A 14,083-nucleotide genomic window follows, 5' to 3' on the forward strand; every position below is an offset into this window, starting at 1 on the left:
TGACCAACCCCATCAAACTGGATTCTCTCCGACCCTTCGTTCATCATGCACCTTCTGAAGTAAAATAAACATATATCCATGGTTGTCCACCGTAACATGTTAGCAGACATGTTTTTAAATGCATTTTCATCAGCCTTCAGAGGCCCAGCAGGAAATCTTTACCTACTCTTTCTTCCTTTGATTTGACCTGTTTTATAAGCTGTTTTGCCTTTCACAAATATGCATAAACCATTTGCACTCGTAGTTCTTGCATGTAAAGTCGTATTTTGGGCTGTTTGTGTGCACATGCATTTACTAAAGAAAATAAATCACATCATCTCTTTTTCTTTATTCTGACTTGATCTGTTTTTCATGAGCAGACACTGCAATTGGATTGAAATAGTTAAAGAAAAGGATAATTCTTGCAGTAGGACTTATTTTCTCTTTATCAAGTTTGATCACCGAGACTTTCCTCCATGTCCTCACCAACCGTGTTTCAGAACCTGGTTCGCTGAGCTGTTTGCCAGAAAACCCAGACCCGGTGAGTTTTTTCTGCTGGCCTGCAACTGAGGTATGTAGTATAAATTGACTTGTTGGGAGGATTTTGGCGGGCATTTTCCCACCACGACATATCTTTCTGGATGGACAGAGACCTGTCACCTGAGCCTAACGGGCAAAGGGTACCATGACATGGTATGAAAATTCAAATTCTCCATGATTTCATCTTCACAAAATTTCAGACAACCAAAACTGTCCACCACTTATGGTCCTCAAAGTTGAATTTCATGCATGTATAAATGCATAAATCATAAATTCATAAAACTTTGTTTGCAGGGGATCTCACCAATCTGCTTAAGTAATCTTTGACTTTCCCAGCCAAAGAATTTTTATGAATTTATGATTTACGCATTTATGCATGCATGAATTCCAACTTTGAGGACCATAACTGCAGCCATGCCCAGTTTTAAGCCAAGGTGAAGAATTGTAACCATGAAATGTACCTCTAGTTCTGCGTGTGTCGAATGTAAAAAATCACTTTGTCATGATTGAACCCCCATGGCACATACAAACCCTCAAGAACTGCCATGTCCCTAATGATGGCTTCATTGAGCTCGTTATTTCTTCTAGTGACCAAGATAGCACATTGGCTAGAAGCTACACATAAAAGACAATTATACCCAGATCATTTTGTCTACAAATGCACCAATAAGCATGCATCCATTTCTCTTTCTATGCATGAAATGGGAGTATTGAAACAAACAAACAAACAAAAAAGAATACAATGTAGAGATTTTAAGGAATTGTCCACCAAGATTTGTTTTCTGGGAGAATGACTTGGTGGTCAAATGGAAGTCGTCCCACCTGTCTATTGCACTAGATCAGCCCTAAGCATCCGAATGAGAAGTGCCATTGATTGGGAGCTGGCGAGGAAGAACTTGAACAGCCTGGCACGACTATTATCATCGACCACAGCCAAAGGGGGGAATGCTGATTTATTGGGAAGGTTTAGTGGCGGTCTTCTTGGCGCGTTCTGAGGCCTCCTTGATCGCCCTGAACCCCGAATCACAGAAGAGAAATACAGAGGCAATGAATTAGCACGCCAATTGAAGGAGAGAGAGAGAGAGAGGAGGGCAAAAATACCAAGTAAGGGCATAAGTGCCACACGAGTCTCTGAAGGAACTAAGGATCCCATTCGGGATGTCCGTCTCGTCGTCCTCAGCAATCGCGGACTCGTTGTGAGACTCGCGACTCTCACTGGCATCGATCCAGGCCGAGATCTCGCTGAAGTAGGGGTCGTCGGAGGGGAAGTTGATCTTCTGCTCCGCATCCGCCTCCGGCGAGCGCACATACAACGTCGGCTCGTTGTACAGATCCACCACTTTCATCTGCCATCCATCCACTGCTCGACCCACACCCGCCCCCCACAATTCATCATCAACATAAGCACACAAACCATGATATTTGAACTAGGATGCGGATGGGGCCGCTTACAGTAAACCTCTAACTCGGTCGAGTATTTCGTGCCCTGGAGAGTTAAGGCATGAGAGAACGAGCAGACCGCGCCGGTGTTGAATTTCCTGAAGGAGATACAAAAATGACCGGCCAATAAGAGCCAAGAGAAAACAACATAAAAAGTCAACCAATTGATTTTTTTTGCGAGACCTTACTGGTGTATAGATGGAGGGTGGAGAGAAAGGGACTGACCATATGGCCGAAGTGGTTCGTGGTAATCGATCATCAACCGGGATCTTGGACTCGTCGATCGGGATCGCCTCCAGCTTGCCCGCCTCCTCGTAATGCTGTAAATCAGCACAACCAAACAGAGGAGCAATTTTAGGATGCGGTCAACGGAGATGTTTTGGGGGCGATTAAACTTGCCTCGGTCGAGGTGGCTTGGACGGTGTCCAAGAGAGCCTCTCCGCCAAAGTATCGGCACAAGTCGACTGATCCGACGCCATACACAATAGAAAACCAACAACGAATCTCAGCTCTTGGTCACAGGAAGCGGGTGGCAGACAGTGTGACTTGGAAGAACCGATGTAAAACGTACCCAGATGGGTGCCCTGTTCGACGATCGGGCCCAAGCTTTTGGACTTGTTCCACCACACCTCACTGTTAATCTTGGCGTAACTACAAACATCTGAAAGTGTCCCAAACCCCGTTATCGAGGGGGGAGAGTCACTACGGATGATTTTGACTGGACCGGGGAAAGCGATGCAACTTACATCGGGCGACGACCATCATGACTGGCTTGCCAGTCTCCTCAATAATGCGCTGCATTTGCTGGATGACCTGTCATCAACCAAACACACACACACACACAAATCGAGGGGATGAGTGGACGGCAAGAGCGCGCACGGGAAGCCGGCCAAGCTGAGCGGGCAGTGTGTTTACCTGCAGGTAGCGCAACATGTAGCCGACCGACACGACTGATTGCTTCTTGTCGAAGATGTCGGCGAGCGCATAGCATGCTGGCACCGGCGCACACGAGATCGGCTTCTCAACAAACAGCGCCGCATCTGGGAAGTGTTTCAAGCATTGGAGCTCCAAGTCTTGGCCTGGTCTGTTTCCCGTTGCCACAAATAGAATGGAAGCAAGAAAGTCAACCCAGTGTTTTTGTTGTTCTTGTGGTGGTGGTTTGGTTGAAAGTCTTACAAATTGCTACCATGGTACTGGGCGGGACTGCCGATGACGATCGCATGAGGGGTCTCAGCGGGAGGGATCTGCTTCGCAAACTCGTCGAGATCCTTGCACAGCCGCGCATCCTTGTAGGCCGCCTCGACAAACGAGCCGCACTTGACACTGATCACCTCCTTGGCGCGGTGGATCGCCGGGTCCACAATGCCCACGACCCGCAGACGAGTCTGCAGCTTGTGCTCCAGCCGCACCGAATGATCTGGTACAAAAAACGTTTCATCCCATCGTTCGCGGTCAGTTTTTTTTTCTCTTCACGAAAGGGACGCTGCTGCTGCTTCTTCTTTCGTGGCTTGGACTTACTCCAGGGGCCTTGGTCACTACATGCGCAGATGGGGATTGTTTTGAAAGACAAATCATTCAGTGATGAGTTTCGGAGTGGATATCTGCGCCAAGCATCAAAGAAGGACATGTATACCTTCCAAAGTTGATATTCTAGAGCACATACATACATGACGTCAACAGGGCAAATCAGCGTTTCAAATGTTAGAAGAGAATGCTGACCCCAGCTCCGATGAAGAGGACGTTATAGGGGCCTTTGAGGTTCATCGCCTTCATTTCCTTGACCAGCTGTGGGCTTGGAGTGAGGGCGTGCATGCCGCCCAGTCTGCAACAACAAAACAAACAAAAGAAGCACAGGGATGAGTATACGATATGTGAACTGGGGAAGCAAGTCTTTTTGGGGGGACTAGCTCTTTGGAGAGTAAGGGAGATGGACGGTAATTATCGATGGATGGTGGCGGGGGGGACAGCATGATGATGGTGATGATGAGCAGGAGAAGAAGAAGAAGAAGAGGGGGGGTATTGACCTGCCCGGGTCGATGGATGGCTTCCTGGGGCTGGGACGGTCATTCTTATTCTGCGGTGATTGGGAGTGGGAGGACATGCGTTCGACGGATGAGCCTAGGATGCCGGCGCCGAAGGAAGGCTTGCGGGCGGTGGGAGAGTCTGCTGTCGTCATTGTGGCTGCTCTGCTCCTCGGTCGGTGCATGCATGCACTTCAAACATTGTTGGATTTCCCCCGCGGAATATCCGGTAGCGGTCACGTGATATCCGGTAAATACCCGGAATATCTGGTCGGATTCTCGGATTGGGCTCCCCACTCTCACGCCCATCGGGCCCTTTGTCTCACTCTCGTGGCTCGAGACAATTGCCTTACTCCCTAGTGAGTACGTGCTAAAGCTATTGGCCTCAATGCAGACTGCCGCTCCCGCCCCTCCTTTCTCTGGGTGAAACGACCCATCACTGAAAACCAACAATGTCCCCGGATCCAAAGCAAGAGACAAAACTAAAGACTTAACAGAGGATATTGCCTTGTCTTTTGACAACCCAAGATTCAAGTATTCCAGCCCCCTTGATGGGGTTCTCCCAAACTCGAAAGAGAGAGAGATGGTCTCTGGATCCTTGACCATTGCCTGATCCACCAAGTCCGCCGCCAAGCCATTTTGCGCCAAATCAGCAAATCTAGCCGTGGAATCAGCCCTGCTTGATAGGATGAACGTTTGGACCGTGTTGTTAGCTTTGACTGTGATCAATTTCCTATACAAGAAGGAGAAGCTAGTCCTTATAGCCTCCTGTTGGAAACCTGGAGCTGTGGATCTCAATCGGATGAAAGCGTTTGATGTTGAGCAAAAAACCCCAAACGTGAATATGGCTGCCAGGCTGTCCACTTTGGTAGCCAGGGCAGCTACCTTCCCTCTGTTTGGATCTGTGGCCCACAGCGCCGCTCCATAGGTCAACCTGGGAAAAAGAACGGTTTTTATCAGCCTCACACTGTCCACCTCCCTGAAACCCCATCTAGTATTTCCAAAAATCCTTAGCTGATTCATTGTTCTGTGAGCTTTCTCCTCCAAAGCCTTAAAATTCCTGTTGAACAGCATCTTCCTGTCCAGCCACACTCCAAGCCACTTGACTTCGGACATCAATGGTAGTCTTTGAGCACCAAAAACAAACTCCCCCTTGGGTGGTTTACCTTTGGTCAACCACAAGAACTGTGCCTTGGCCTGGTCAAAGATTGCTCCGTGGGTTTCACCCCATTGGAGAGCGCAAAGACCCTCCATAGTTGCTGCCGCTGTCTGCGCCGCTACCAAATGCACGACATTGTCTACATAGCCGATTGATACTGTGTCCAGGGAAGTGGAAAAACATTAATTCAGCAAAGAATTATTGTATGATATGTAGAGTATCACTGATAAAGGGGAACCCTGTGGTAAGCCAATCTGGATAGGCAACGCCTCCAACGTGAAGTCATCAAGTCTTATGGTGGTCAACCTGTCTTTCAAAAAGTCTGCAATGATCAGTACCAGGTATGTAGGGCATTTCATTTGGAAAAGATAATGGATGAGCCTCTTTGGGTGCACCAAGGGATAGGCGGACTTCACGTCCAGAAAACGCCCAGCCACCACTTGGATTTAACCCAGTGCTTGAGTGCAAACAGAGCGTCCTCTGTCCCCAAGCCTTTCCTACCGCCAGGACTCCCGAATCCTCCGCTGTGGTGTTCTGTGCCTGTTGCAATGCCAAGAGCATGTATACAGAGGTATTGTAACAGTACAGTTACATACATGTGAAACCCATTACACACGTTAACCGTAACGGAAGTGCGTTACAATATCGCACACCCAGGATGTATGGCATTTAACATCCGTTACGATATCTGCCCGCACGGAGGGGCAGATATTGGACTGCATATGATCCAGAGGGGGCCATTTGCCCCTCTTTATCTTGTTAACCGGTGGTTAACGTGTTAAGCTACTAGTAACGCAAGTAACGCACCAGAAAAATCAGGCCCGTTACGATACGGGCCCGGGGTTACAACTAGTCGTTACTAGTAGCGCTAACGCCTGAGCGCAGTAACGGCAAGCGTTACGCTACACAGATAACAGCGGTTATTGTAGCGTATCGTAACTACCCACCGCTGATACTATTACGAGGACAAGGGAGGAGGGAGGAAGGAGGACCAGAGAGAGGCTTTGACCCCCAAATCCTGGAAAGGAGGAGTATTCTAGTTGGGTGCAGAGTGCATGGAAGGTGGCTTGGTTACATAGCAACAAATTCTGAAGGATATGGAAGGTGGCTTGGGTACATAGCAACACATGACATCAGGCAGTGCAATATATGCAGGCAGATAAGGTGTACAAATAGTGTCACTGCAGCATAATTCCCTCATTGTTTGTGTGACTGTGCGGTACAGGTGTACATATGCTGTGCAACTGAGATCCCCTGCAGCTAAATTCCCTCAAACAAATTCTCCTGGAGCTAAAATCCCTCACTCTTCAATATAAAAGGAGCTCTTCTCCCCCCCATAATTTCTATTTTTCACCATCAACCTATAGAGGTCTGGTCACATATGGTAGTTTAGCAGTAGTAGTTTTGAGTAGCGTAGAGTCAGTCAGTCAGTAGAGTGTTAGTGCAGTAGTAGAACCCACAATCAACAACCAACCAACCAACCAACAACCCATTCTCCTTATTAGCATATTAGTAGTAGTAGTAGTAGTAGTAGAAGTAGTAGTACAAATTATAACATCAACAACAGTAGAGGAACTTCACCATAACAAACCACGTTATCCTTAGTTATAACCGGTCTAAAAAAAACAAATTGAATTAGATATTTAGGTCTGATAGAGATTACTATATAAAAGTAAGAGCTATCTTGGAATCTGCCACATTTTCTTAAATATTGATTACAAGACTCTTGGTTATTTGCATAGTACTATTAGAGGGGCAGGTCTGTCAAACCACCCGTAGATTTTAATAGCCTTTCAACCTATCATACAATTTATTTCCCCCTCAAAGGAACTTTGATTACCCATCCATCCCTGGAGTCCTACACCGCCCATGCAGTGATCCGCCTGGCCACAATCAGCTCAAATAGCTTCCCCATGGTCCTGAGCAGAGATATCGGTCGATACGCCAAGGGATTGGTGTAATCAGGCTTGCCATGCTTCCTGATGATAGCTGTTACAGCAACCTTCCAGATTGTTGGAAATTTGCTCTTCATTAGTATATTGTTATACAGGCTTGTTAGGTTTCCCGCAATATAGTCAGAGAGAGACTTAAGAAGTTCATTAGCAATGCCGTCTATGCCCAGCGCCTTCTTTGGTCTGATTCTCTGGATCACCAAATGGATTTCCGCAACCGTCACCGGAGGGTAGCTGACAAAACTAACCAAGAGATTAAAATAAGCGTCTTCCAAGTCAATAGGTACATTAGTGACTGAAGTCCCTCTGAAGAGAAGCTCAGCTTGTTTGTCCTTAACATGGAAAATAGAACCACCTGGGCCGCGGAGCAGTAGCACCTCTCCTCCTGCTGACTTGGTAGTGGAGCACAGGACTCAGTACAAGTCGCCTTCTGAGGGATCCTGTAGCAACCTTCTCAAACCCTATTACGGGGTGTGCTTTGGCACACTCCTACACCGCGGGGCAAATTCAAAAAGGCTGTGGCGCCACAATCGCGCGGCCGTATTCTTCAGCCCCCACAACACCACAAGGACCACAATTTGCGCCACCATGGCGAAGAGGTGACCCATGAGGAGGTGGCGCCACAACGGTCGCCTCCTGGGCGCCACGGCCGTCAGGGCGGCACCGAGTCGCCAGCGAGACCATCGAATGACTCAGCGTCACAGGGGCGGCCCCGGGGTCGCCCACCTTGCGCCCTCATCCAAGGCGGCTGTGAGACCATCACACCCCGGAGACTTCATGGCTGTTGGCCGCCGCGGCGTCCCGGAAGCGACCCCCGGCGGCCACCATGACGGCCGTATTCTTCAGCCCCCACAACACCACAAGGACCACAATTTGCGCCACCATGGCGAAGAGGTGACCCATGAGGAGGTGGCGCCACAACGGTCGCCTCCTGGGCGCCACGGCCGTCAGGGCGGCACCGAGTCGCCAGCGAGACCATCGAATGACTCAGCGTCACAGGGGCGGCCCCGGGGTCGCCCACCTTGCGCCCTCATCCAAGGCGGCTGTGAGACCATCACACCCCGGAGACTTCATGGCTGTTGGCCGCCGCGGCGTCCCGGAAGCGACCCCCGGCGGCCACCATGATGCCCTCAGGCCACGCCCCCAAGACACCATGGCTGCCTGTGCCTGTGGCAGCCCGGAGGCAACACCTGGCGGCCACCATGCTGCCCTCGGGCCCTGGAGAGCCTGGGCTAAAGGGATGGCTCACTGGGATCCGGCCATGCCGGCCGTCATCGCTTCTCCCTCCAGGAGTTATTATGACTGATGGTGAAGCGATCTCGGTCACATTATACATGGGGCTGTTACAATGAACCCATGTTTCATGTTCCAGCCCAGAGGAGCAATCTGATCCAAGCCACGCCCGCCCCACCTGCAAAAGCGTGGCTGCATTCATAACCAACCCAATCGTATCATGGAGGATGGCAACCAGCGCATCGAGACAGATGGTAAGGTTGCATCAGTGAATCACGCTAATCATTTCAGAACTGACCAACTTTCCTTGTTTGTTGATTCTAGACTACATATACAATGGTACAAAGTACTTATGTAAGTCCTGCCCCCTTTCTAGGGGGAACATCAGTTGGCTGCGTCACCCACGCACTCCGGTACACCGACTTAACGTTGGTCTTTGGATGGCCCAGAGGGCCGATGCCCAGGGTAACCAGTCTCAAGGGCCCCCGCCACTTGCGGAACCAACACTTGATCAAGTGGATCCCACAACAGCTGATCCATTGCAATATGAGGACAACCTCGTTAATAGCCGGTTTTGGAATGATATTGAGGCCGCCGCTAACAACACCGGGACAATTGACGACGAGCTCCGGGCAAATGAAAATCCTCAACCGCCTGTAAACCCCAACGCCGACTGGCAAGAGGTGATGAACAACGAGCTTCACAATATCTCGTTGGCACCATGAGAGCCCCCTGAGGCCCGGGGAATATCCGGTTGGCCCACAGAGTTTATGGGCTTGGTCATCCCTGGATATGCCAGCTGTTATCCGTGGCACGAATAACAGCACGGATTGATATCTGGCGGGCTGGAGGTGTAGAACTTAGGGCTATGATGACGGAGACAATTACAGTAGCTGCGGATTGCACAGCCATAGCAAACCTAACCATCACAGGGTCTGTTAATCCGGATGAATGCACATCATTCCAGCAGGAACCCAGCCTCCCACGCCCCGTGAGAATGTTTGGCGCCGCAAAGTGAGTCCATCCACATCTCATCTCACCATCCTCCCACCAGATGATGAACTCCTTGTGCATTCAATGTCCAGACCCAGATTCAACGCCTCGCCGCCGAGGCAATAATCAATCCAGACTTACAGGCAAATGCAAATGACAACCAAGAGGGATCGTTGTTCCAGATGGTCATGGTAAGCTCACTTTCATTACCTACTCTTATGTTTTCACATTGATGATGTACTCTATCCCATAGGATGGAATACTGCGCCTTCCAGAAGAGTTGCGCAGGACAGATTTCCCCCCAGGTCTTGTCGAGGGTAATCACGAAGCCGAGCAGCATGTGCATTCTGCAGTGAAGACCCAACTCAAACAGATGCGATACAAGGTCAGATGCATAATTCTCACTGGGTTTGCCGCTTCCGGCGGTGATTCCCCGCTCCCTAAAGTTCCCAATCTTGTGAACCTCGCCAGGCTGGTGTGGGCTAAGCTCAATCCTGGCACCACCACCCTAACCCCAACTCAAATTGATTGCCTATTTGGGCCCGCCACACGAATCCGCCTGGCCACAATTATGAACGCATCCAACCCTCAAGACCAAAACATCTCGCAGTGGGATCAAATTGATCTCAGAATCTGAGCTCTTAGTCTGCTCACTTTCTTTGTTTTTCTGTTCCTGTCCCCAGTTCCCGTCCCAGTTCCAGTTCTTGTCTTGTTGTCACCTGTTCAGTTACCTGTCCAGTACCCTGTCCCTGTTCCTGTTCCTGTCCTGTCCATGTCACCTGTTCAGTTACCTGTCCAGTACCCTGTCCTGTCCTGTCACCTGTCCCCTGTCATTGCTGTTAGGCCCCCCTTTGGATCTTGCTGGGGGGCTCTCTAGTTGTTTGGTTAAAGTCTGCTCCTTGGACATGAAATAAAAATCATCGAGTCTGAGCCCCAAACAAACTGACCAACCTGAGCCCCTAACCAGTCAAGTCACCAGCTCCTCTTTCACCTCCCAATACGCCTCCATCGCCTCATCACCTTGAGCTGAAATCTTAACAATTGACACCACCCTCCATGCACACCAAGCCCTGACAGGCAACATCACCAACCAGTAAGTCATCTGCTAGCCTTGCCTGCCTAACCATCAGTCCACCAGCCATCTGATCCCTTGTGCCTCACAGTGGGTACCGTCTGCTTGCCTTTTTGGGGAGGAGCCAAAAGAAGGCAAACTTGACGCAGCGGCGCTTGTGCTCCCCACCACGCAGGCAGCCATCGATCGATTTGTGGCTTGTTCGATGCCGTGTTCATGACCATATAATTAGACAAACTTTACCCTGTTCACTCCCCAGGCAGGCACACATATTCCTATTGCCCACTATTTCTGTTATCAAGCAATGAAATCCCTCTGCCTAGTTTGACCCATCATGTTTCGCGCGCGGGCTGGACCCGCAGCACCATCTACCTTGGTGTCGTTTGAGCTGAGCCCCGCCAAAGTGGCCCATTTCTAGGCCCCAATTGGCCTTATTAGTCGGCCCTGGGGTCGCAGGGGAACGCCCCTCTGCCGCCGATTGGCGGTGAGCTACCCCGTTGTGGGGCCGTAATCCAAAGCGCCCATTGGTCGCATCTGGATGACCCACACATGGGTCGCATGTGACGCCTTCATCACATCTACCCCTGCGCCGCCGCTGACACCTCGGGCACAACCCCTCAACCACTTATGGGCCGCATATATACAACCCAGTTCTGTGCCCAAGGCGTTACCCTGCCGCGCAGCGAGGTGGCTGCCCCACCCCCCTCCCGTTGAACCAGGGCTGCCCAACAAGTCACACCTTCCACGGTAACCGGGCGTCAATAGTGCCGCCGACCGCCGCTGAAAAGCCCTCTGGTAGGCGTCAGGCGGAGATCAGGTCCACACGTGCAGGGAAGATCCCGCCAAGGGGGCGTCACCTCCCACCGGCCTGCCAGCGCCAGGGGGCCGTCACGTTGACGCCCTCAGGGGAGGGGCCGGCAATGGGGCGTCACCTTGTGGCGTGGTGGGCATGTTTCCGAGGACGCCCCTAGAGGGTATGGTCATAGCGCAGCGCTGAGGCGTCTTCTGACATGCGGGGTCCATGGGGCGTCACAGAGGCCACCACTCGTCCTGTGGTGTATTATGGAGTGTGCTTTGGCACACTCCTATGACGGAGTGTGCTTTGGCACACTCCTATGACGGAGTGTGCTTTGGCACACTCCTATGACAGAGTGTGCTTTGGCACACTCCTGTGAAGGAGTGTGCTTTGGCACACTCCTGTGAAGGAGTGTGCTTTGGCACACTCCTATGACGGAGTGTGCTTTGGCACACTCCTATGACGGAGTGTGCTTTGGCACACTCCTATGACGGAGTGTACTTTGGCACACTCCTATGACGGAGTGTGCTTTGGCACACTCCTATGACGGAGTGTGCTTTGGCACACTCCTATGATGGAGTGTGCTTTGGCACACTCCTATGACGGAGTGTGCTTTGGCACACTCCTATGATGGAGTGTGCTTTGGCACACTCCTATGACGGAGTGTGCTTTGGCACACTCCTATGACGGAGTGTGCTTTGGCACACTCCTATGACGGAGTGTGCTTTGGCACACTCCTATGACGGAGTGTGCTTTGGCACACTCCTATGACGGAGTGTGCTTTGGCACACTCCTATGACGGAGTGTGCTTTGGCACACTCCTATGACGGAGTGTGCTTTGGCACACTCCTATGACGGAGTGTGCTTTGGCACACTCCTATGACGGAGTGTGCTTTGGCACACTCCTATGACGGAGTGTGCTTTGGCACACTCCTATGACGGAGTGTGCTTTGGCACACTCCTATGACGGAGTGTGCTTTGGCACACTCCTATGACGGAGTGTGCTTTGGCACATGTTAGAGTCGTCCTGTGAGGGGGGAGGGGGTTCTGGTTCTGGTGCGCGGGTTCTCCTAGCTAGATTGTAAATTGCTAGATGGGGAAACTCTAAGTCTCTCCCCTCGGCGCCTCTAAGTGGTAGAGGCGCGTGAGATGTAAGTACAAGTGAATGACATGTCCTCCCAGGGCGGCGCACGGCGCGTGAACGCAGCTCATAACACTACCCCGCCCTTAACGCCCAAGCCCCCGGCTCTGCGTCCTCGTCCCCGGGCGGCATTAAAAAACCCCTTGGGGAAAAAGCCAACCCTCATCACATCCTCCTCGACCTCTTGTGCCTTCGCGCCGCGTCGGGGAATTTTTTGTTGAAATCGCCGAGTAATTCTTGACAATTTTGAAGGTTTGTGGCTGGTTCCCACGAGTTGGCCTCCGGTCCGTAACCCTTCCATCCAATGAGGTATTCTATCCGCTTCCCTCTCTGTCGGCAATCCAAAACTTCCGCCACCTCCCATTCCATCTCTCCTTCCACTTCCACCGGTTCCGGTGGTTTTGCCCCTCGATCCTGGATTGTGTCTTCTTGAGCTTTCCTAAGTAATGAAACATGGAAGTGCGGGTGCACCCCCTTCATAGAATCAGGGAGGGTCAGCGCGTATACTGAAGGTGAGATTTTGTTTGATATAAGGAAAGGTCCCAGCCATCGGTGGGACAACTTAGGGCTGGGTCTTGTTGTGGAAATATTCTTTCCATTGAGCCACACCGCGTCCCCGATGTTCCAATTGGGAGTTTTCCTCGTGTGCTTGTCGAATTGATTCTTCATCTTCTGTTGCGCATCTTCCAACCACGCCTTGAGTTCTTCTCGCGTCTCTGTCAGCTTCTTGACGCGTGCTTCTACCGTTGGGATACATTGGTTGGATGACACTATACCGCCGAAGGTCAGGTCAAAACCGTAGTTGGCCATGAACGGGGACATGCCTGTTGACACATGGTCCGCGTTGTTGTGCGCGAATTCTGCCATCGGCAGTAGCGGTTCCCAATTGTCCTGATGGTATCCGACAAGTGGCGCAGGTACGTCTCCACGGCTTTGTTGGCTATTTCGGATTGTCCGTCAGTCCGCGGGTGGTACGCCGTTGACGGGCATAGCCGGGTCCCCAGCGCTTTGCCAAGCTCTTTTGTTATTTTGAAATAAAAACGCTCCCCCTATCCGAGACGATTGTTTTCGGCGTCCCATGCAGTTTCCACACATTCTTTAACATCAGGTCCGCCAATCCTTCGGCCGAGAGAGACTTTTGACACGGGACAAAGTGGGCCATCTTGGTCAACCGGTCCACTACAGTCAGGATGCTGTCCGCTCCTTTTGACTCCGGTAAATCTGTGATCAGGTTGTAGGAAACATCCGTCCACGGGCCCGCCGGTATAGGCAACGGTTCTAGGGTTCCGTAAGGGCGTTGTGTGGATGCCTTCACTCTTTGACACGAGTCACAACCGTCGACGTACCGGTTCACGAACCGCTTCATTGACGGCCAGTTAAAACTCCGCCTTATCAAAGACAGGGTCTTGGCTCTCCCGAGGTGTCCAGCCGGTCTGCTGTCGTGGCGACTCTTTGCTATTTCTGTCTTGATGCGCTCATCCGCCGGTACTTCTATGCGTCCCTCGTGGTGTACCACGCCATCGACATAGGAGTAGTTCGAGTCGTTGCCTTGGATACTTTGTATCAGCGTTGTCAATCTCTCGTCATTACAAGTGGCGTCCCGGATAAGACTTATCAATTGGGTGTCCGACAGGATCGGGTCCTCTCGCTCGAATTGGGCCTCCTCCATCCCTAGGACGTCGATCTCGAACCACCTTTCGGCCTCCTCCAAATCCACCGTCTCGTCCACAAACCATTCGTCAATTTCGCTTCCCTCC

General features: G+C 51.2%; 1 protein-coding gene across 1 annotated transcript; it reads right to left on the reverse strand.

The window, feature by feature from the left end:
• Window positions 1–1,472: 1,472 nt before the first annotated feature.
• On the reverse strand, window positions 1,473–4,165 carry PtA15_1A493 (uncharacterized protein; the record flags this gene model as incomplete). The annotated part of the gene is made up of 13 exons (XM_053165526.1): window positions 1,473–1,530; window positions 1,621–1,879; window positions 1,972–2,057; window positions 2,185–2,279; window positions 2,359–2,423; window positions 2,531–2,620; window positions 2,706–2,772; window positions 2,875–3,043; window positions 3,136–3,376; window positions 3,478–3,494; window positions 3,593–3,609; window positions 3,679–3,781; window positions 3,984–4,165. 13 exons carry the CDS (start codon window positions 4,163–4,165, stop codon window positions 1,473–1,475), a joined length of 1,449 nt encoding a protein of 482 aa, XP_053016709.1.
• Window positions 4,166–14,083: the final 9,918 nt, after the last annotated feature.

This window comes from Puccinia triticina, chromosome 1A (assembly GCF_026914185.1).
Source record: "Puccinia triticina chromosome 1A, complete sequence".
NCBI classification, from domain to species: Eukaryota; Fungi; Basidiomycota; class Pucciniomycetes; order Pucciniales; family Pucciniaceae; genus Puccinia; species Puccinia triticina.